The following is a 22,139-nucleotide window of genomic DNA, read 5'->3' as shown; positions in this document are numbered from 1 at the left end:
TGTATAAGCACAAAAACTGGTAACAAAACACTTTATTTGCAATAGTTTAACCAGAGTAAGAAGTAAAAAACCTACTTACTGAAACAGCTATCATGGTGCTGTCAGGCCGCCATTCTGCTTGTTTGTAAGGTCCAAACTGAGAAGCTGCTTTTGATAGTTCCTTGTAGCTTACAATTAATACACTGGGCTGGAGAAAAAAAAAAAAAAAAAAGGAAAAATTACATCTTGTCTCCAGGAGGAATGGGATGTCTGCTATACTGCGACACTGTAAACAACTATGTACCCTGAACAGTAACAACAAGTTTCCCTTGAGAAGGGAGGTTAAAAAATTAGGGCATGTTTGACAATGCATCACACAATAGTGCTTTTAAAGGGAATTTATGCAGAACTCCTGCCAGTCATTCCTAATCTCACTCTTTCAAACCCAGGATATTCAAATAAAATATTTCATTTGCCCAGAAAGGAGAAACAACAGAATACAGAAGGAGTTTCAAGTTAGATGAAGGATGACTGAAGCAACTCACACAGGCTTCTATAATGAAAACAACTGTCAAATTAACTAGGACAAAATATTCTACAGAGTATTTGGTTCAATCCATTTGGCTAAGATGCTACTAAATGCATGGGCCATTGGATTTAACAGACTCATAACCAGGAAATCTGATTTGTATCTCTTCAAGAACATACTGCCAGAAATTGTGCAGAATATCCACCTCTACAGTTTGATGAAAATATTTTTGCATATGATGAGATGCACTCAATTAGCATCTTTCCTCCTAGGAATGAAGCTTTAAGGTCATGAAGGCCAGAAAAAGCTATCATAGGCACTAGGCATTCCCTTTCACAAAAGCAGTTGACAATTGTGACACAAAAACCTAATGGAAAGCTACCCACCCCTTCCTTGCTCCAGTACTTAGAATCATTCTTTCTCCTTAAATACATTTAAGAACTGTTTGCTCATTTTTGCTCTTTCAGTTTAGATAGGTATTGCCCCTTCTGCTACCTTCCACCACTGGGAGGTGGGGATGGAGAAATCTGTGCATATATATTAAATGACAACTTTATTTCCTCTGCTTTCAGCTAAACTTAACCAACCACACTTTTCCTTCTAAGTAAAGGAAGCTTATCCTCATCTTCATGACAGACACTCTCCCTAACTTTATGAGAGCCAGGTTTTCCTTTAAAGTTGTAGCAGCAAACTGAGCACACTTCTCCAGTTCCTGGAAGGGAACCAAAAGGCTGAACAGGAATCACTCTTTTTACTGAAAGTAATCATTATACCATTTGGTAAAGCTTGTCATCCATTACTAGGACCACACTGCATCCTGTAAATAGCACTACTACTTAAATTTCACATCCACATAGAAATTAATTACAAAAAAAATTATATTGTAAGGTATAACAAGCAAATTAATCTTTAAGAACTATTTATAGAATTATACAATAGGAAGGATCAGAAGGGACCTTCGAAGGCCATCTAGTTCCCCCTGCAATGAATAAGGGTATCTTGAATTAGGTCAGGTTGCCCAGAACCACATCCAGCCTGGCCTTGAAGTTCTCCAGGGATAATGCACCCACCACCTCTCTGGGCAACCTGTTCTAGTATTTTACTACCCTCATTGTAAATAATTTCTTCCTCACAGCAGGCAAAAAAACATTTTAGAAGCTCATTAATGAAAAATGATTTTCTTCCTATATTGCTGCTTTTACAGAACATGATGACAGTATTTATACTGTAAAGTTATTGTGACATTTGTTCATACAAAAGCTACTATTACACTTTAGAACCTGGAGGAAAGTTCTACATATATAGCAGATACAAAATTCATACAAATTGATTTTTTAAACTAATCTTATTTTGTGACCTACAGATGAGGACTAAAAGTGTTAACATTAAGACTGCAAGCAATTATTTTTACCTTTTTGCAGTTACAAGTAACTTCTTTCTGCTTAGAAATCAGACCCACTTCTGAGTCAATAGGTCAAAGGCTACCTAGCTAATGGTTAAACCATAAATGTTTCACTGGTGCAATTTATGTCCACATACTCCACAACTCAAAAGCGTTATTTCATATGTGAGGAAAACCTTAACGTACAAACTTTATCCCCTGGTATACAAGCTTCCCACTAAAGTGTGAAATGCTACAAGGGTAACAAAGCTAGAACAGCAGCTCGATATCCTGCTCTGCTCATACCACAGAGGGAAATAGTAATTTTACATTTGAAGTCACCAAAGATGTTTAATAGCGCAGGAGTATGTTCTATAAACAGGAGTATATTGGCCTAATTTTAATTATTTGCCCCAAGCAGAGCAAGCCATCACACACACATTTTTACAAAAGAAAACAACTTCAGTTCTTAAGGAAGAAAAAACAAAAGGTTAAGGAAGAAAGAGGTGAGTAAGCAAGTCTTCACTCAAATTGCAACTTAAAGCTAGCAACAGCTTACCAAAATACATAAGAAGCTTATCTGGCATTTTACAATCTGCTGCAGAGAAAATCTAGCATTTCAATATATTTTGATTTTGCCTCTCAGGAGAAATGTACAGTCAGACCAAACAGATGCAGAACAGTGGAACTGGATGCTCACAAGATAACAACTGGGAGGAAAGAAAGATAACTTTAATGATTACTTTTATCATTACCAAAGAGTAAACAAATTCTCCAGTGCTCTAGTGAATACTACTGAAAAAACCCAAACACACTTTCCTGATCCCACAGTTCAATACACTTTATCTCCTTCACTTCCTAGACATCACTCAACTACCTTAGCTTCACAAGAGCCTCTTCCACAGGAGCTCTTACCCAGAAATCTTTGTGTTTCAATAGCAGAACAGCGCTATTTATAAAACAATAAGGTAGCAAGCCAGCTTCATGAACAAAGACACCTAACCAAATCAATTGCTGTACATTAAGAATTCCTTTGGATGTTCGACTATGACAGATGAGCTACACGTCACCATCAGGACAAAATACCTAAGCAAACAACCACAACACAGAACAGAAAAACACATGGTGGAAAAACTTGGAATTGATACTATTTTACTTAACTCTACCTGATCAAATACAACATCTTCCCAATTTCCCTTTTTTAAGCAGTAACTATGAGCAGCAGTGTGAGTTGTCTCAGAACACAGAACCATGCAAACTAATTTTTATAAAGAAATCTATCAAGATACACAAAGCCTGCAGCAAATTCTCTCAGCAAGCTTAAACATGAGATATTATCACTTCATTTCTCTAAACACATTCTACTGATGTAAAATGCAAATCAAGGAGAAATTTAAACCCTAAAATAAGATGTGAATGTTGCTCTGAACAGGCCATTTTCAAGTGGGGCGAGTAGTACAGACTTGAATAGCAGCCCTCACATGAGCAAGTGTCCTAACTGGGATGTTTAAAGAGCTTTGAAGAAATGATATATTAACCAACTTGAGAGAGGTATAACCACTGTTTGTTTGACAGAATATAAAATAATGAAAATTTGAGTTTCCCTTAGTTTGGATTCTGTGGTTTGACTGCTGCAGGTTAAACTGTGCATTTAGTCAATTTAACAAGTTAAGTAGGTCACCATATACAGCACAAAACTACTAGACAAAGTTTGAGAAGTAAACACCTAAAAGCACATATGCATCCAGACATTGAAACTTCTTGGCACTCCCTTATTTTCAGTTGTTTTCTTATCATTAATTCACTTGAACCTAGAAGGAAAGACAGCAAGACAGGAACACTGACATCTCCAGTCACCCAAAAAATTACTGAAAATATGAAGTAATACTTTTGCTCAGGTGTAGTATCTAGTTGAGTAAGACACCAGCACACACATGACTTTCATGCACAACAAAACAGTTCTTACATCTGCATTGAATATGAACAGCAAAAAAAACATACCTTTGCCTGAATTCTAACAATGTTACATCAAGCAACTGATACAGTTGTACTCAAATTCTTACATAGTGCAAAAAGTTATTTTTTTTAAATACTTATAAAGCTGCACTGAATCTCACTATGCTCAAATAAGCAAGGACACTGAGTTCGGAATGTTTTGTCTAGCTTATCCATAGCCAACATACTCAACTCTGAACTCTGGTTTTTGTTTTGCTCTTTTTATTGTAACTATAAATCTAAAGTAACTTGAATTTTAAACCCAATTAAATTTCACAATCCTTAATACTTTCTTCTCTTTTAAAGGATTCTCATCTTTAATGTCACCAATTCACTATTAATAATTTACTTTCTGATGAATTTTTTACATTTAATTATGGCTTTCAGAGTCTGAATATCTGGAAAACTGTCTTTCACAAGTATTATGTCCATGAAGAAGATTCTTGTATTTGCTGAGAGCAAGCAACAATATCTGCAACTGACAACATGGTATTATGTATTTTTTTTAATTTAACCAATACACAAACCTGTACGGCTGTAGAAAACTGTTAAAATCCAAATATTCTTATCCCCTAACAATTCAGTATTCTAGAAATTAAAAATTAATCTCATTTAGAATCAAGAGTCAATTTCTTTCAAAACCACAAATGTTCTGTTTAGTTTCATAAGACAAATGCTTCAATGCTTCATTAAGCTGTAAGCACAAGAAAAGAAACAAAACCAAGCTGTTCTGATGAGCTTATGATCTAAGTGACAAAGATAAGGCTGATAGAAAATAGAACAAGAGTCTGATGCACTTTATTTCATCCTTAGATAGTCTGTGCTCCACTTAAAAAGCTTAAGCTTTATAGGTTTATAAACCAAAAATCAGAAAGGTTAGATGGAGAAAAGAAAAACATGTATGCATAAGGAAGGGGAAAGCATATCTGTAAGGACCAGAGAGGGGGGAGAAAAAAAAAAAAAAAAAAGGAGTACCACAAAAACCCATTTTTGCCAGTAGCAGAGATACTAGACAGCACTGACAGAATTTTTAACAGCAAGGTTAATTACAAAAATGTAACAACTTTAATTCAGTTTTAAGGGCATACTGAAAGCTTAGAATCAGCACAGAATACATGCACCAGAGACACAGCACAGCTTCCAATACAGTGGTCCACATAAACTACTATGAAAAGAGTTAAAAAACCCGAAGTGTATCAAAATTGTCAATCACAACCTCTCGCATGTGAAAGTTTTCAGTTAACCTGCTGTGCAGAAACACTGCCCATAAGAAAGACCATATTCTACAGATTATTACTAATCATCAACCCCATGAACTGCTAAATGCTTAAATTTGGACTAAGTAGAATTGCATGTGATGAAGAACCTCTAACCTTGTCTCTGGTTTCATATTGGCAAACAACTCTGTTATGTGCAACTAACTGAACAATCAAAACTCATAACTGAGGACACTTTTCTCTTCATGCAAGTAATTCTGACAAGTTCTTCAGGGGTCATCTATTTTATATTAATACAGGAGACACCAAAAACCAGGTTCAGGCCTACTGAATACTGAATATTCCCATAAGAATTCTACATTGAAATGATAAATCTATCAGTCTAACAGGTATTTCACACTTGTCTAATTATGTAACTACAAATAAATTTTTGTAACAGAAGCAGCAGTGCAACTGCTACTATTATTAATACATAAAATAGTCTGATGGATATCAGCAAGAGGCTGTATCTCAGGGGTTAAATTACTAAGGAAAAAACACAGCAGAAGAGTCAAGACATCTCAGTTTGCACTGATGCTATCTGTGTTACATCATTCACAATACAAAACCATTTATGCCATTATCAAGTCTTCTATTGCCCATTTTCCATTCAAACTCCAGATAAAAATGCTATAGAGATTGTATCTAAACCTATCTAGGAAAACGGCCATATACAATAATTCAGTAATTATTCTGCTTACAGTTCTGAGATGAAAGCATAATCCTGAATGCATGGTGAAAACTTTCATTTTTTTTTAATGACCTTAAAAACTGCTCTTTTTTTGCGTATTTATTCATATATCCTATGAACCATGAGCACTAGTGCCACAAGTAGCTCTATTTATATCATGCCAAAATTCCAGGCTACAGAGATCACTTCTTTATCAGAAAGAACAGTCCCCTGGTTTTTCTATTTAACTATCATGTACGTTTAGATTTAAAGTGTGTACCAAGTCCAACAGCTAAAGACTGAAATGCATGTAAGAGTGAGTTATGAGAGCTCTGTTTATATAGATTTATTTAGCATTTAGAATGAACACAGGATATTTGAAAATGTAATTTTCTGAAATGCATGCTTTTCCATAAGCTTATAGTCCATTTAGGTGATCTGATTCAGCATCAAATCATCATTAAAAAAAAAAAACAAACAAAAAAACCAAACAAAAACAAAAACACACAGGGAAGTTTAAAACCATGGGTAAGCTAAGTGTAAATCATAAGGTGATAAGCACTTAGGTAATTAAGAAATGCTCCTGAAAACGAGTAGTTGAAGCAACCTTGGCTTCAAAGAACTTACAAAACAGGTTTTGACTGGCAGAGTTGTACAACATAGTCCAACAACCTCCAGGGTTTTTCATTAAATATTCAAGGCCTGTCATTATTCCTGTCATTGCTACAATTTTTTTAAGGTTAGAGAAAGGAAATTATGAACTATATTTACACATACAATTACATAATCTGACCATTCTTATTGCACACAATTCGCTCTTCATCACTTACATGGGAAACTCCACTCACCTATCATACCACCTTCCTCGGTTGTCTACATCTTCCTTTAATATCTAGATCCCTGTGGATGAATATCTAGAAAATCCTGTACTGCCTCATGCTCTTATTTCATGAGATAACCAAACCAATTTAAAATTAAACACCAGTACTGTTAAAGGAGTAACAATTTCAACAAGCCAACTACAAAGATCCTTTGATCCCTTCATGCCCAGAAAAAAGTCTTCTATTTGTTCAGCAAGCTGAACAACCCTGTGAAAACTACCACTTGAACACCATGACAGCTGCTAAAGCACAGGTGAAAACAGGAAAGATCACAGCTGCTTTGTGAAACTTCACCTTTAGTTCCCAAGTTAATCTATTAAACATCAATTATTCTAGCATTTCAGAAAGTTTCTTACAGGAACTGAAGTTTCTCATTTCAAACACCCAAGTACATAACATCACCATAATTAACAACACTAACTTTCCAATGCTGTCAATAAGAACAGTTTCACTGGCTCTTAGTATCAAAGACTCTTCTCAAATACCTGTGCCAAAATGTCTTCTGATTTACAAGATATAGTTGGAACAGCAGTCTCCAAAGTGGGATGCCTTGAAGACAATCTACTGGAGTGCAAGAAAATACTTTTTATACCATTAATAAATAAAGTAAAAATTAAAAAAGTGTTTACTTTTTAGCCTTAACTCTTTTTTTTTTTTTAATTAATTTTCAAACACTGGAACAAGCTTCCTAAAGAGGTGGTTGATGCCTGAGTCTGTTAGCATTTAAGGAACATTTGGACAATGCCCTTAATAATATGCTTTAATTTGACTTAGGTCAATCCTAACTGGGTCAGGCAGCTGGGCTAGATGATCACTGTAAGTCCCTTTCAACTGAAACTATTCTATCCTACTCTCTTTTTTGATTTCTATGCTGTGTATGCTTGATAATGTGCATATTAGTACAGTAGCATATGCATGTATTTTATAAGTAAACGTACACATATTGGCAGTACATGCTCAACAAGTCTTTCACGAATACTTATCAGAAATATTCACCACTGTCTAACCACAACCCAATATAACATGTAAAATGTTCAAGTACTTTTTTGCTCAAAACCATTGACAGAATTCTAGCTGTTCTTACCTACACCATTTACCCCAGTTTCTAATCTTAATACCTATATTGTTTCCAAACCAGAAAACAACCCACACTCTAGACAAACTTTGTTCAGTTCCATTAGCTCTTAGCACACAGTAGGTGAAGAGGAGCTTTAAACATCACTATTTCACCTGAAAAATACACATACATAAACTCACACACCTGGAAGTATTTCAAAGAGCCCACTGTTTTAGAAAAATTCAAAACAGAACTTCAGCAGAGTCATGATCTCATTCTTACATGAAACCTCTTAACATTTAGTTGAGATAATAGTAAGTCTAAACAAGAACTTTAGCCAGAAGGGTATTCTACTTAACAAAATTTAATTTGTTCAACATGGCCAGAACTCAAGAGTTGTTCCAAAGACACTTCTGACAAACAAAAACATAAACCACAATCATTTTAGTATGTTTTACAAAAGTTTCACCTTCAAAACAAGCAAATACCAAAATAAAAAAAAACAAAACAAAAACTCTCCACCCAAAACCCCAGCTATAGGTATAAAAATAATGCAAGAGACTGTCTTAAAAATGCCATTAACAGAAACCTTTGTATTAGAGGAATTTCCTATAGCTGGACATCCACAGAGGTGGTGAGACTGTAACGTAATTTTTACTCTAAGATCAGGCAGTGAACAAGCCTGACAAAGTCAGCACCTTCCTCAAAAGCACTTACTACATACTGAATTAAAATCATGGAATCATAGAATAGTTAGGGTTGGAAAGGACCTTAAGATCATCTAGTTCCAACCTCCCTGTCATGGGCTGGGACACCTCACCCTAAACCATGTCATCCAGGGCTCTGTCCAAACTGGCCTTGAACACCACCAGGGATGGAGCATTCACAACTTCCCTGGGCAACCCATTCCAGTCCCTCACCACCCTTACAGTAAAGAAATATATTTAAAAAAAAAATAATGACCTGCAAGTTTGCTCAACCTTTCTGCATCAAGCACATTCTTCTCATGCTCTGTCTGTAGCCAGTTATACAACATTTAACACTTGAAAACAAGTCCAAGCAGGTTAAGATAATGAACATCATCTTGAGGAACAGACCAGAAAGTAAACGACATTGTAGACAATAGGGCACATCTTTAGAAGTATTCTACAAGTCTGTTGTTTTTTTCATGCATTTTCCTGGAAAAGGTGAGCAGCTGTGCTCTGTTGACGGACTACCCCCATGGGTTCAACAACTGGCAAAAGCCAGAAGAACATGCACTTTATACTATGTGCCACAAACCTATGAAAACACAGGCCATATGATGATGTTCCCGCAGCATAGTTGCTGGGCTGGTATGCCCTAGTTGGGTACTTGCACAGGTTAGAAAACACAGCATCAGCACTCCACCCAAGAACTAATGAACAGCCATTCAGAGCTCAAGATACAGTAAAGTGATAAAATCTCAGCATAACTTAGAACAAAATTTTAAGGCTATTAGTGTCATTTGATACCTTCAGTATCAGCTTTCTAAAATTCGATTGCTAGTTTTCTCCCGTAATCTGAGATGAACTCTATAAATTATCTGGAGCTGGAGATATTTATAGGCAGATTTAGTGTCTAATCTAAGTGCTGTTTAAAAGGATCCAGCATCAAAATTTAAAGTCAGAATCACAGCTGTTTCATTGACTGCACCGAATCAAATTGACAAACAGCATTTCTGTTACCATATTAATTCAAAGTGAATTAAAAGTGAGATATTTAAAGTCAATTATTCAGTTAGTCTCAAACTGGATGTTGCTAGCACAGCAACTTCTATGCAAAAGCTGTAACACTCAGTTTAGGACCACACCACATTTCAACTTTTCATGAAAAGTTTGTGAACTTCTGTGCTATACCATTACACAGAATGCTACAGTCTGTTCTGTCTTCCATAGAATGTTTCGTATCTTCATGTTCTTTTATACATAGCATACAACATATAAAGGCAGACAACATGAAACCTATTTGCAAAATAAGCATTGCTACAAACACTCTTTATATTAAGCTTAAGCACTATTTAAAATCAAAATAGAAAAAAAAAAAGCTGGGTAGAACTCTCATTTTCAGGAATAACCAGTGTTAACTCCAAAGTTGACTGATGTTATGTGTTTTCTTTACACTACTTTGCTATGAGTAAAGAGTGTCTTAACCACTCTGATTCACAAATAATGAAGCATTCTCTAAACTTCAGTTCCAAATTTTACAACCCCTTCTCATTTTACAGATGAGGGGGCTTTTCAGCTGGGAGAGCTGGGTCTGAAGGCCAACAGGAGGATGAATACTTACTCTGCAGTACCAGACGCTTAGCTGAGATGGGGATAACACTGCGAAGAAAGCTCTCTGGGGATCCGTCTGGATGTGAAGAGGCTGCTCCAGGGACTCCAGAGGACACAGCAGCCTCTTGGGCCAGCCGCTGAGAAAATACATGGCTGCAGATTTCCCTTTTCCCGAGAAGCGGGGTCTCAGCTTTCTCTAGCCTAGGCGAGGGACACAGGGGACATTAGCCGAAGGAAAGAAGTAGAAGGGCTCGCTAGCCGCCCGACGGCCTTCGCAGGAAGGGCTCTGACCAGGGGACCTGAGCCGAGCATGCATAATCACCGGCGAAGCGACAAGACCCCTTGGCACACCACCACCGCCGCCCTGGAGGGAGGCGACTAAGGCCTCCCCGCCTCTTGAGACTATGGGCCGTCGCTCCAAGCAGCCGCCGGTGCTCCCTTGCAGGCGCGGGGGCTGATGGCGCGTAGCGCCGCAGCTGCCGAGGGCAGATACAGAGACAAGTCCGGGGTGGGGCGAGAGCTAAGCGTCCCGCGGCCTGAAGGAGGCAGAGGGGGAAGCGCCGGTCACTGCTCCGAGAGGGCCCTCGGGAGCTGCGGCGGCTGCAGCGGAGGCTCCTCCCTCCTGCGGGTGCCTCGCCCACCCGCTCTTCGCGACGCTGTCGCCACCGAGGCCCCCGTCGCCATCTCCCTCCTCCTCCTCCCCCGCTACGGCGTCTGAGCGCCCCGAACGCTACGGCTGCCCCGAGGCGAACGACGGCGCTGGGCCGGGGCGGGGCCGCGGACACAGGAGCCCATTGGCCCCGGCGGCGGGACCGCTCGGAAGTGACGTCAGCGACTCCCAAAGTTCCCGGCCCCGAGTGACTGTGTCAATGTTCCGGGCGAAAAGACGCGCTGGGCCCCCGGAGGCGGGGCGGGAGCGGCGGAGGCAGCTTTTTCGCATGCGCGGAAGAGAAGCGAGGCGAGTGCTATTCTGCGCATGCGTGTAGATATCCTTGCCCTACTCGTTGGGGGTGTGGTGGTGGTGTGCGCATTCGTAGGAGGGCTATGGGGCGGGGAGCCAGCACTTCAACCCTCCCGGCAGTGGTGGGGCTTATGGTGACCTCAGTGCAATTGGCTGTCAGGGGTCCGCATACTGTGTGTGGGCCGGCCCGTAGGGCGGTGGAAGTCTGTTCCGAATAGGCTGTGGCGCTTGGGTGAGGCTGGCCTCTGGCTCCCGCTGCCTGTTGGTGGGCTGCTTACGCCTGAGCGCTGCGAGACAAGGGTTCGCTCCGCGTCTTGGTGGTTCGGCGCCTGTCCACGAAATAAGTCCCTTTCGCATTCAGCCTGCTACCTCGGAGATGTAGAGGTGCCTTAGTGAAAGAAGGGTGCTGGGGAGGGCTGCTGAAGGTGGTGAAGGCATGTATAAAAGAGAGTCTAGTGAGTCACTAACATGGACGTTGTCGTTGAGGCTGTTGATTGAATGAGCTCAGCACAGGCACAGGGAGTAGTTGCACCTGCAGGCGGTTGCCCAGATGTTGTTATCTGCATATTAGAAAGCAGGAGCCTGAGCTGTAAAGGATGAAAAGCTAAAGCTATAGCTTTGGAGGTGGTGAATGGACTTTATAGTCTCCTCCGGTAATTGAAAAATAGAAGGAAATGGAAGAGAACCAAAGGTAGATGCCTACACCTTTGTGAGAACAGTGCCTGTGTTGGAAAGGGCAGCTAACTTGAAATAACCAGGAAAGCTTACTGAACCAGTCAGGCAGCACTGCTTATTATTAGAGGAGTTCCTCTGGATCGAGCTGTCTCAGAACAGGTCTTGCTGCATGCAGATGACCCAGTTCCCTTCAAATAACGTCTTCTGTCGCCACTCAAAAGGCCTGCTCTCTCGCAGTATCTTTAGTAATAAATTGTAGTTACTGTCTAAATACCACATTCCATCTGAAATATTTCCATTTGAATGTAAACACTGAAGTGAGTTGTAAGAATGTGTATGTTAGGCTCCGTACACAACTATAATATGCCTTGGAAAAAAAACATGTATAAAGGAGCAAGTTACCAAGGTATTTTGTACCCTAGACTTTTAAGTGAGCAACTTGGAAATGCCTTACCATCAAATTTCCTGCTTTCAGATAGATGCCAGTCAGTGCTTCTGCTACATGTACCCTCTTTACTATAGGTGCTTCTCTGAACCCTTTTGGCTTGCTTTTTTTTTTTTTCCTAGCTAGCCTTCTAAATTGGGAAATGGAAATAATGCTGAATGTGGCACCATTTCGTTAACTCTTCTTCCTGGTAGTACAAAACTAATGGCACAAAATACAGTTTGAAGAATAGGTATGACTTTTAAAATCATCCTTCCTTCAAGTTAATTGCATTTTGCCAACTTAATCTTGATGAAATTTTTCAGGAAAATCCATGAAACAGTAAGGGACCTGCATGTCGATGCTACAGCATCTTAACACATGTGTAAGCATAAGAGGCAAATGTGCTTCCAGCTCATGCTGTTCATGTGGAACAGCGCCAGGTTATGTGCTGAGAGCAGCATTAATGAAGGAAACAGCTACTGGTGTTAACAGCAACTACATTGTAGGACTTTGTTGTAAGTCTGCATTGTGCAAAGTAAAGAGACTGACGTCTTTGTAATGTTTGCGTTGCTGCTATTGTTGCTTTCTTAGTGGAGAGGCATGAGGCACGTATTTAAAATTAGAAATCATGATGGTGAGTTGTTCTGTTAAAAGTGTGACTATCAAAATCCTCACATCAGTGATCTGAATATGATCTGAACTGTCATTTTTGATACCTTTTTGTGGTCTGAATTAAGAACATACTTAGATGCCTAGACTGGTAATTCAGTAATAATTGACCTTTTTAATCATGGGCTGTTTGTACTTGAGTATATAAACATAAGCATGTTTCTCAGTGTTGTGGTATTAGAATGTAGCTCATAGCAGTACCCTAGGGCTCAAAAGTTGTGTAGAAATGAAATGCATGCAGGGGACCAAGCTCACAGAGTTTCTTAACAGATCCGGCAATAGCTACCAAGGCTCAGTGACAGCACATAGCAACAAGGCTGTGATAACAAAGCTCAACAGAATTGTTAAAGCCCTTTGTGCACAGAGGTCCAGTTGTCAGTTGTCATCGAGTTCACCTAGCTGAAGATAAGGCTTGCTTGCAGCTGCCTGCTCAGTGACAATCATGTTGTTTTGGAAACTGCATTCTTAAGCTAGCTGTGTCCTGGAAAGAAAGACCTCATGCAAAGCCATGGAAACGCAGAACATCCAGGGACTATTGGAATATTGTAAACCTTGATAACTCAAGTCTTTATATTAGCAGGCTAGTGAAAGGAAGGAAGGAATGCTGCTGGTGATGAAAGAAGATCCAGGATGAAAATGTTGCAAGAGGGCAGATATTCTTCACAGTTGCCACTGTTAAGAGTCCTGGCATCGATTTGCAGCTATTGTCATTAACTGTCATTTAGACTGCACGGCTAGCTCCCAACTGATGTTATACTGCAGCTGTTGCATGGACAAGTACACAGGGTCAATCATTGTATGTGAAATCCCAGTATTGTCACAACCAACAGCATAGCTCAAAGCCAAAACAAAAGTCTTACAGAAAGGTTGTTAGTGAGGCATGGTCATAGTCAATGGCATGAAGTTTGCCATGCTGCTTACAGACGCAGGCATTATGTCATATAAACTACAGCACATCTGTGGCAATGCATAAGTATCTGTGTTATGTACATCAAAACACTGAATCATCTTGACTTCTTAGAACTGGTTATGTGACAGCAGATTTCTGCTGCTGAAGTGTGAAGATTACCACAGCTTAGCCTGTTGTAAAAACTGCTTATTATTTTTAGTCATCTTTTGACCAGCTAAAATGGACTTCTTCATTAAGAACAGAGCCATATAAACAGAACAAGACAGGGCAAGTATTCAACTCAGTTTCCTATAGACCATCCAGAGGTGATTTCAATGTGTGAATTTTAGTTTTTGTTACCATCCTTAAAGACGAACTCTAAAGAAATATCAAAATAATATCAGAAATCAAAATTAAAAAGCAGTAGAAGTGATTTGCTGTAATACCACAGGAAGATCTTATCTATTTTAAGAGGAAAAAACCAAACCAAACAGAATAAACAAAAGAAAAAAAAACACAAAAAAAACCCCACCAAACAGATAGTGGATTAAATGCTAAGGCTAGTCAGCTGCAAAGCCATGAGTTTTAATAAAGCACAGAGAAAAATCACTCTGGTTATTACAGACATTTTCTTAGTTTAGCCAAGAGAGATGGAAGGAATATCCCTGTGAAGAGACTGTTAAAAGGAAGGAGAAGACCAGTTTGTCCTATTGTTAGTGCAAAATCAGTAGTCTGTGCTTATATACAGTGTATGACCCAAAATACCATGACAGTACTTACTTCCAATAGGTAGACTCCATCATTTTACCACACAGAACAATCATTCTGGAATAGACCAATATAGTTCTTTTGGATTAATCATCCCATATATACACACTTCCTGTCAATTTTCTGTTGTTGTTTTTTATCCAGCTACAGTTAAGTAGAATAAAAAATAAATTCTGAGAAAAAAAAATGCTAGTACCACCTGGTTTTATTAGCAATCAATTATTCAGAGATGGACACAAAATCATTTGGCAACGTTATTTATCATCTGACAATTTATAAGTTTATGCAATTATAGTTACTGGCTTCAGATTATTTCTGAATTACCTGTGTATACTCATGATCTGTTTTGTAGTGGTATGTGGTTTCACATAAGTCCCACTTTATTTTTTTTCAGTTTCTCACTGGACAATTTATGTAACTAACCAGTAGTGTTAGAACTCAGTTTCCTGAGTTTTGCAATAATGTTTCTGTGTTTTTTTTCAGTGCCTGAACTGAACAACTGTCATTTTTTTATTCTGAATTTTGGAAAAGTGTATGTTATTCAGAAGTGGTTTTCTCTAAGCATTAATAACACAGGTCTAACATTTGCAAGTAAATTAGTAAATTTGCCAGTGAATTTTGCAGTGGAAATATACATGGGTACAAATATTACAGTGAAGTTGTACTAATAATTTAGTTAGGGTAGAAATCAAATAAATTGGGCCAAAAATACTTTCTTATGTTTACTTTTCTCCAAGAAAATAGAAAAGGAAATCAAAGCAGACCTCTTATGCCAGACAAAATCTATGAAGCCAAATATGAAGGGAGAAAAAGATCTAAAAGTTCTGAAAGCAACCCGTATCACTTATTGTATTAATCATTGTCAGCATCAGTAGATATGTGTGCCAGAACACGGGCTATCAGATTTAATATAGCTACTAGAACACTGGCAGAAGGTTTGGGTTTTTTGGAATAAACTTGGTAGGGAAACAAGCCTAAGGACTCCAGTTTGGTTTTTGTAACTGCTGTGAATTCAGTAGGAGGTTAATCTTTTTTAAATTCTTCTACATCAGTGAAAATATCCTTAGAAATACATTATCTTCTTTCGGACTTTATCATCTGGAGTTCAGAAACTGATGAATATGCTCCTAGTTTTGTGAGTAGCCTATAACTGAAGTGTTTGCTTTGTGCACACAATGACTTTACCAAAAGCCACTGTGGTTTCTGAATATGTCTAGAGAATTGCCTTCCTTGAAGGTGCTTTATCTTTGATATTGGGAAGCTGAAATATCCAGAATCACGGATCATTTTTAAAGTCTTGGCTTTTGGAAGTATGTTTATTCTTCTAGATTCTGGAACACACAATGCAGCCACTTAAGAAAAGCACCAACATTATTAACTGCAGATCATTTAACTGGATTATATCACCTCTGATTAATAAAGAGGGTATATATATCACCTTCCAGGAAGAAATGAGGGTTATAGAAGGAGCTATATTACTCTGGTATGCATTTCCTAAGATCTTATTCAGTGTGAACTAGTGCTATAAAAACATTTTCTATTTACTGTGAACAAACTGACCAAAGAACCTTACAAGCTGCCATGCATGGAAAGAAACTAATTAAGCTTTTTTGGGACAATGGCTGCATGTTTTCACCAGGTGACAGCTCCTACATGAAGGATGGTGTACACAGAACAGTTATACTTTATTAAGTGGATGTGGGAATTCTGGGCAAAACAGTTGGAGAGATAGGAGCTCCTGCATATGGAAGTATTGGTAGATAGGATGATGAAGTCTCATACTATGTTATAAATATTTGGGTTTACTGGGTGTTTCTAGGAATTTTGTGAACATTTTGCATCATCTGGAACTTGCAAAAGTGGTGTTGAATTATATTGCCATACATATTACATTGATACATGTTGTGCATAACACAAGTGTTACAGGCACAGTATTATCTGTAACAGATAACACCCTGATTCTGTTGTTGAATTTGAAAAATAATGTTTTCAATCTGAAGATTAACAGTAAATGAGAGCATACATATTGGAGGTAAGAATCTGATCTGGTAGGGTGTTGAACATCATCTGCAGCATGGGACACCATCTCTATCCAAGAAGTAGGATCCTGACTTAAAGATGTTAAGATGCAAAACACATTTGCAAGTATATTCTTGAGCAGATACAAAGGACAAAATTAAAAAATAAATAAATAAATAAACAAACAAATAAATAAAAGAAGAAACCAGAGCCTTTCTTGCATAAGGTTAGTGGATATTGACCTTAGTTTAATCTTATGTGTCTCTTCACTGAATGCACTTGTCTGGACTGAGACGCCTTAATAACCTCTGACAGTGTGTTAAAGTTCCTATAGCATTACAGCAGTGCCCTCTGCAGGTTTTTACGTGGTAACCAGGAGGGAGCAACTCTTTCGATTACATATTTATACTGGCTGAGCTAGTTATTTTTTAATATTTTGCTAACAGAACATCATCTAAACTTTGTGATTTTATTCTCAAGCAGCTTGAAATAAACAAGAAGTTCTGTAAGTGAGCATCCACAAAGTGCTATGCAAACAAATTACATGCTTGTTTCAGGAGCCTGGTTTCCTATTAGTTTGTATGTTACAACCGTACAGTGTCCTGGGCAGAAAGAATTCCAGTGTCCATCTCTCTTCCCCATGGGAGCTCATCTCTGTCTATTCTGACCTGGCTGTGCCTGAAAGAAATGGTGATCAGTTTTTAGTTATTTGTGGTCAGTGACAAGACTGGTAAATTGTTTTATAAGGGCCCTGTGTCAGGTTTAGCCAACTTGATACTGAAGTAGAACTGTCCCAAATACAGCTAAAATACAGCTGCAAGTCCAACTGAAGTTGTCACTGTTAGAGAAGGCATCATATTTTGAGCTGTTTCCTGTTGAAGTCCAATTTAAAAGAAGTTATTTTCAAACTAGGATTTTTTCTGTTTGTGATGATTTATCTGTTGTGCCTTAAAATAGCTTCCAGTTGCAGGATAAAGCTCAGAAACCATTTATTGCTTTGTAAATTACATGAAAACTGATTGCCCATCCGAAATCATCCCATTCAATGCAAGAATGCCATCAGCATAAAGTAGAACATTTTCATTACTGTATTTATGGGTAAATTGCTCTTCTTCATGCCTGTCTCCTGCACATCAAACAAAAAAATTTTTTCCAGTCAGGAGGCTCAGGGCAGTGAGGGCAGTTACATGCCAAGAGTTCTAACTGCTGGTCTGAAACCATGCAGGGAAATCCGTATCATCTCTGGGATGCCACCTAAGTCTTTTGTTAAAATCTTTCTAATAATACTTGCCTCACGGAATCACAGAATCCCAAGGGTTGGAAGGGACCTCAAAAGATCATCAAGTCCAACCCCCCTGCAAGAGCAGGGTAACCTAGAGTACATCACACAGGAACTTGTCCAGGCAGGTCTTGAATACACTGTGTGTGTAAATTAGTTAAGGAGAGAGATTCCAAGTTGTTTGTCAAGCAGGAGCTTGTATTTAGTTACTTCAGCTGAAGATTTGAAGGGGCAAAAGATGCAATGTCAGAACTAGCTGGTAATACACAAGCACACAAAAAGTGTGCATATTGTCTGTTACATTCTTAGGTGGACTTAGTGTGAGGTGTCCCTGCCCATGGCAGGGGGGTTGGAACTAGATGATCTTGAGGTCCTTTCCAATCCTAACTATTCTATGATTCTATGACTTCAGAAATATTAAATAACATATCAGAAAAATAAAACCCTTAAAGGAGAATGCATTAGAAAAGTTACAGAGAGTTGGTTGACTATCCACATTTAGAAAAATCTCGGAACTATCCTGTGGCCTGTTTAGAGGTTTGGCGTTTGTAAGTAGACAGACACTGGGTGGAGATGTAGAGCTTATTCTCCTGGAGATGTAAATTCGATAGCATCAAAACAGCAGAATAAAAGGGGAAGTGCTATATGAATTTCTCTTTTAGGCTACACTCTAGTAGTCACTTTTTTTGGTCACATGACAGCCTTTTAGTAGTTCCTTGATGGAGTTAAATAGATCTCTTCTTAAATGTAATCAAAGGACTTGATTTCAGTGATAGGATCTTAATAAAAAATAAGCATTTCAGCTTTTGTAGACCATACCCACAAAACTACTGAGTAGAAAGCAAAGTGTCTGGAATGCTAGCAAAACAAAGTACAACTCTGTACATTGACACTTGTTTGGTAAGCATTTTATGTATCACTGGATGCCAGTTTTCCAGCTTGTATACTACTTTATGACTTGGTTAAAACTTACCATAAATAAAGGAAAATTAATGCAAAAGAAGGATATGCTTAGGCAGAAATGGTTCCTTTAATCATTCTTTTGGGATTGTGTGATGAAACATAGCATCAATTGTTCTTAAACCGTCCTGGGAAACACAGGTTTCAGAGTGACTGGCATATTTACAGTGTTATTAAAAATGATTATTAGGTTTTGTTAAGAATACTATACTTCCATATTAAGAATTATTTTTCTGTTTACTTATGTAGGTCAACAAAAACTGCATATGCCTGATAAAAAACAGATGCAGCAAGGTGTTTAGTCAGAAGATTAGTTTAGCAAGCATTTAGCAAGAAGTGCATCAGGGACGCACACTGGGTTCAATGGTAATTAAATCCATTAAACACTTCAGGACTTTCAGTGTGCCCTGCTCTAAAGATGAGAGGTTTTTATTCACACATTGAAAATTAGCAAAGCATGTTTTTAATGCACTCCTAAACCAGGGCTACAATATTGGCACTTATTTTATCACTGATGGCCCTAACAAATGCAAGCTCAGTATTATTTTACTGTAGTAAGAACAGTATTTTATTGGTGTGTAAGTTCAGGGTGTTCTTGCCACTTGAACACTGTGGCTGTTCTCACCCTTTCATGTCAAGAAGGGAACCAAAGGCAGCAAGAATGATCAAAGGCCTCAGGATTGCAGGCTGCTGACTAGGACCTGACCCAGAGTTAAGCTCAGTGAACAGAATGTGTACAATTATTGTACGTGACCTGAAAAGGATTGCAAATGTGCATGTACATGTCAGATATGTGAATGAGGTCATGCATGTGTTTCACTATCGATTTCAAGACTGACTAGCCAGAGGGGAGGAACTGGATCAGACCACCTCCATGTCTGTGCTTATGTGAGTGTGGTTTGTGCATACATGGGAATCATGGAAAGAAGAGATGAGGGGGAAACACTGCAAAATCTATGAATCATGTGATACTCTTAGCCTTGTGAGACTTTTGTCTTGTGATCATCTTCCCTAAGTTTTGTAACAGTCCTTGAAATACTGACACTTCATCCCTCCTTCCTTTGTGCTCCCACTAAGGGCTGAATTTCAAAATATTATACCACTTGCTGAAACAGCAAAGTAAGATGCCCATGCTACAAGTGGAGTTCTGCTCTGTTTTGCAAGTATGGCTGTAAAGGTCTGAAGGGAAGTTTCCAAAAATGATATGAAAATAGGAATTAAGAAGCTGAATTTGTGCCAGTAGAAGAATGCAAGAGGTGCAGAAATGCAGGAGGTACAGAAATAAAGGATCTAGCACCAAAACCAGGACAATATAATTTCATTATTAACAAAAAAGTGGAACCACTTAGCAATGTGGTGTTTCAATATGTAAATTACAGGTAAGAATATAAGCTTCCACTGTGTCAATAGCAATCGTATGTGCCACTGTTATGCCTGTTTGACAAGGGCTAGATGTAAGAATGCTAGAGCTGGATTCCAGCTCTCTCTGTTACAAAACACATACATGATGCTAATGCAGAGCAAATAGGTTTTTTGGGGAAAAAAATAGAAAACATCTCAGTGGTATTTTTGTTTTTCGTCAATGTTTCCCATAAGAAGCAACTCAAGCTGTTGTTCTTGTGACATTCAGAAACAACCCTCATATACCCCCAACATCCCTGGACAGAGCACAGTGCTTTAGGCATCAGACAGCTTGTCTGATTGAATTTGTAGAGTTTGACTTGAAATGGCGCCTTAGTCAAATAGCATAAAATACACCTCTGTCTTTGTAAAATAAAGCCTTTGGAGACTTAGCAGCAAAAAGGGATTCTTGGAGACACCAGACTGACAGTGGTACTCTGACTCAGTTGATGTTATGTAGGTAAAATTGTTAACAAATGTGTTGGTTTATTTTTGTTTTTTTCTGTGGCTGTTGGCACATACAGCTCAATAGGAGTTTGAAATACGAAATATGGAGAGAAAGGCATGGGGAATGGAGAAGAGCCAGACAGAAAATAGGACTGAACATCATTACTCCAGCATGCAAAGAAACCTTTACCAATTTGCTAACAAATTCCTGATTAGAGACCCCCATCAAAATCGTGTTTCTGTTTGAGACTCACGGTATGCCAGGGTTGTGTGCTCAACAGCCAGGACAGGGTTTAAATGACTGAACAGTTTGCTTAGCTATGAAACTATTCTCTTTTCACATCCTGAGGGCTGTATGGTTAAATATTCTTCAAATTTTTAGCAGCCTATTGCCTGTTTTTTGGGGGGAAGGGGAGAATTATCATAGTCACCACTTGTCATTGTTTTTATTTAATAGTACTTGCGTTCTTGCATTTTGCTATGTGTTTTGTTGTTGTTTGTGGGGTTTTTTCTGTAAATGGTGGGATCTGGGGTCTTGATTATAATTCTCTGTTACTGTGTTTGTTATTAGGCCTTTCTGTGCACTTGAGATGATGATTTATTCAATTGAAAATCACCTTGCTCCTTACAGTGATACTTTGCATAATGCTCTCTTAAAGTTAAAAGGCCTTGCCTGAGCATGGTTGTTCAGTAAAGGCAGAACTAGGGCAAGGAATGTCTCTATCACTTGCTATTGCTTTATTAGCCTTACCAATCTTCTGGTCTGCTGTGCTGTGAGAAGTAGCAAAGTTTCAAAGTTGTGCTGCAAAGCTGTTGGAAGCAGCCCTGAGATGGCATCTTGTTAGATTTAACCAAGTTTGTTTTGAAAAAGAGAAAAGTGAACAGGTCACTAAAGCATGTAACCAACACATCTGATTTGCAATAAGCAGCATTGTGGTCAGCCCAGTGAAAATTAACTGTAGAGAAAGTGGACAACCTTTGTTTCCTGATTACTGTAATATTTTCTGGGAGAAAAGTCCATTTGAGTGGTATGGAGATTGAGTTGATTGTATTTCTGCTTAGTTTGCATATCTCTACTTGAAGCTCAGACTATTTCTGCTTTCCCAAGGAACAAAAATTGTGCTGCTGTGCAATGAAGAACAACTGGAAGTTAACTGACTTAAATTTTTTGTTAATAGTTATAGTTGAGTATCATATAATAGCTCTATGCATCTATGCTTCCCTTTTGCAAAAAAAAAAAAAATCCTTTAGTGTTTAAAAATAGCAACATGCAGGACTGTAGCTAAACACAACAGTTAAAGCAGAAGCACAGATCCTGCAGAAGTGTCTGCTCTAAGAATAGGAGTCACAGGAGATATCCTGCTCTTGTACAAAAATGACTGCTATTAGAAATAGTAATAATGGACATTAGATGTTTTACAGAAGGTAACAGACTCCTCATTGCCAGGGGGTTGCGTGCAACACTAGGGTTTAGCTGCCCTGGCCAGTCCTATCAGTGACCAGCTGTCTGCCCATGGGCTCAATAGCCCTTTATGCTCATGTCCAGTCATCCAAGCCTTGCCTTAACTGAGCTGGAGGAAGGTCTGTGCCCAGCCATGA

General features: G+C 38.6%; 1 protein-coding gene across 4 annotated transcripts in view; it reads right to left on the bottom strand.

The window, feature by feature from the left end:
- Positions 1 to 10,639, bottom strand: part of RIC1 (RIC1 homolog, RAB6A GEF complex partner 1) — a 48,384-nt gene extending 37,745 nt beyond the window's left edge. For 3 of the 4 annotated variants that reach the window (XM_005154999.3, XM_031054137.2, XM_031054136.2), the window contains exons 1-2: positions 10,056 to 10,597; positions 80 to 187 (exon numbers count right to left, since the gene is read on the bottom strand). In XM_005154999.3, coding sequence (XP_005155056.1) covers positions 80 to 187; positions 10,056 to 10,196 — 249 coding nt within the window. In that variant the 5' untranslated portion in view covers positions 10,197 to 10,597. Of the gene's footprint in view, positions 1 to 79; positions 188 to 10,055 lie in introns of all 4 variants that reach the window. The other variant, XM_031054138.2, reaches the window with a different exon arrangement.
- Positions 10,640 to 22,139: the final 11,500 nt, after the last annotated feature.

This window comes from Melopsittacus undulatus, chromosome Z, assembly GCF_012275295.1.
Source record: "Melopsittacus undulatus isolate bMelUnd1 chromosome Z, bMelUnd1.mat.Z, whole genome shotgun sequence".
In the NCBI taxonomy this organism is placed as follows: Eukaryota; Metazoa; Chordata; class Aves; order Psittaciformes; family Psittaculidae; genus Melopsittacus; species Melopsittacus undulatus.
The sequence above is the reverse complement of the archived record's forward strand: the minus strand, read 5'-3'. Positions and strand labels throughout refer to the sequence as shown.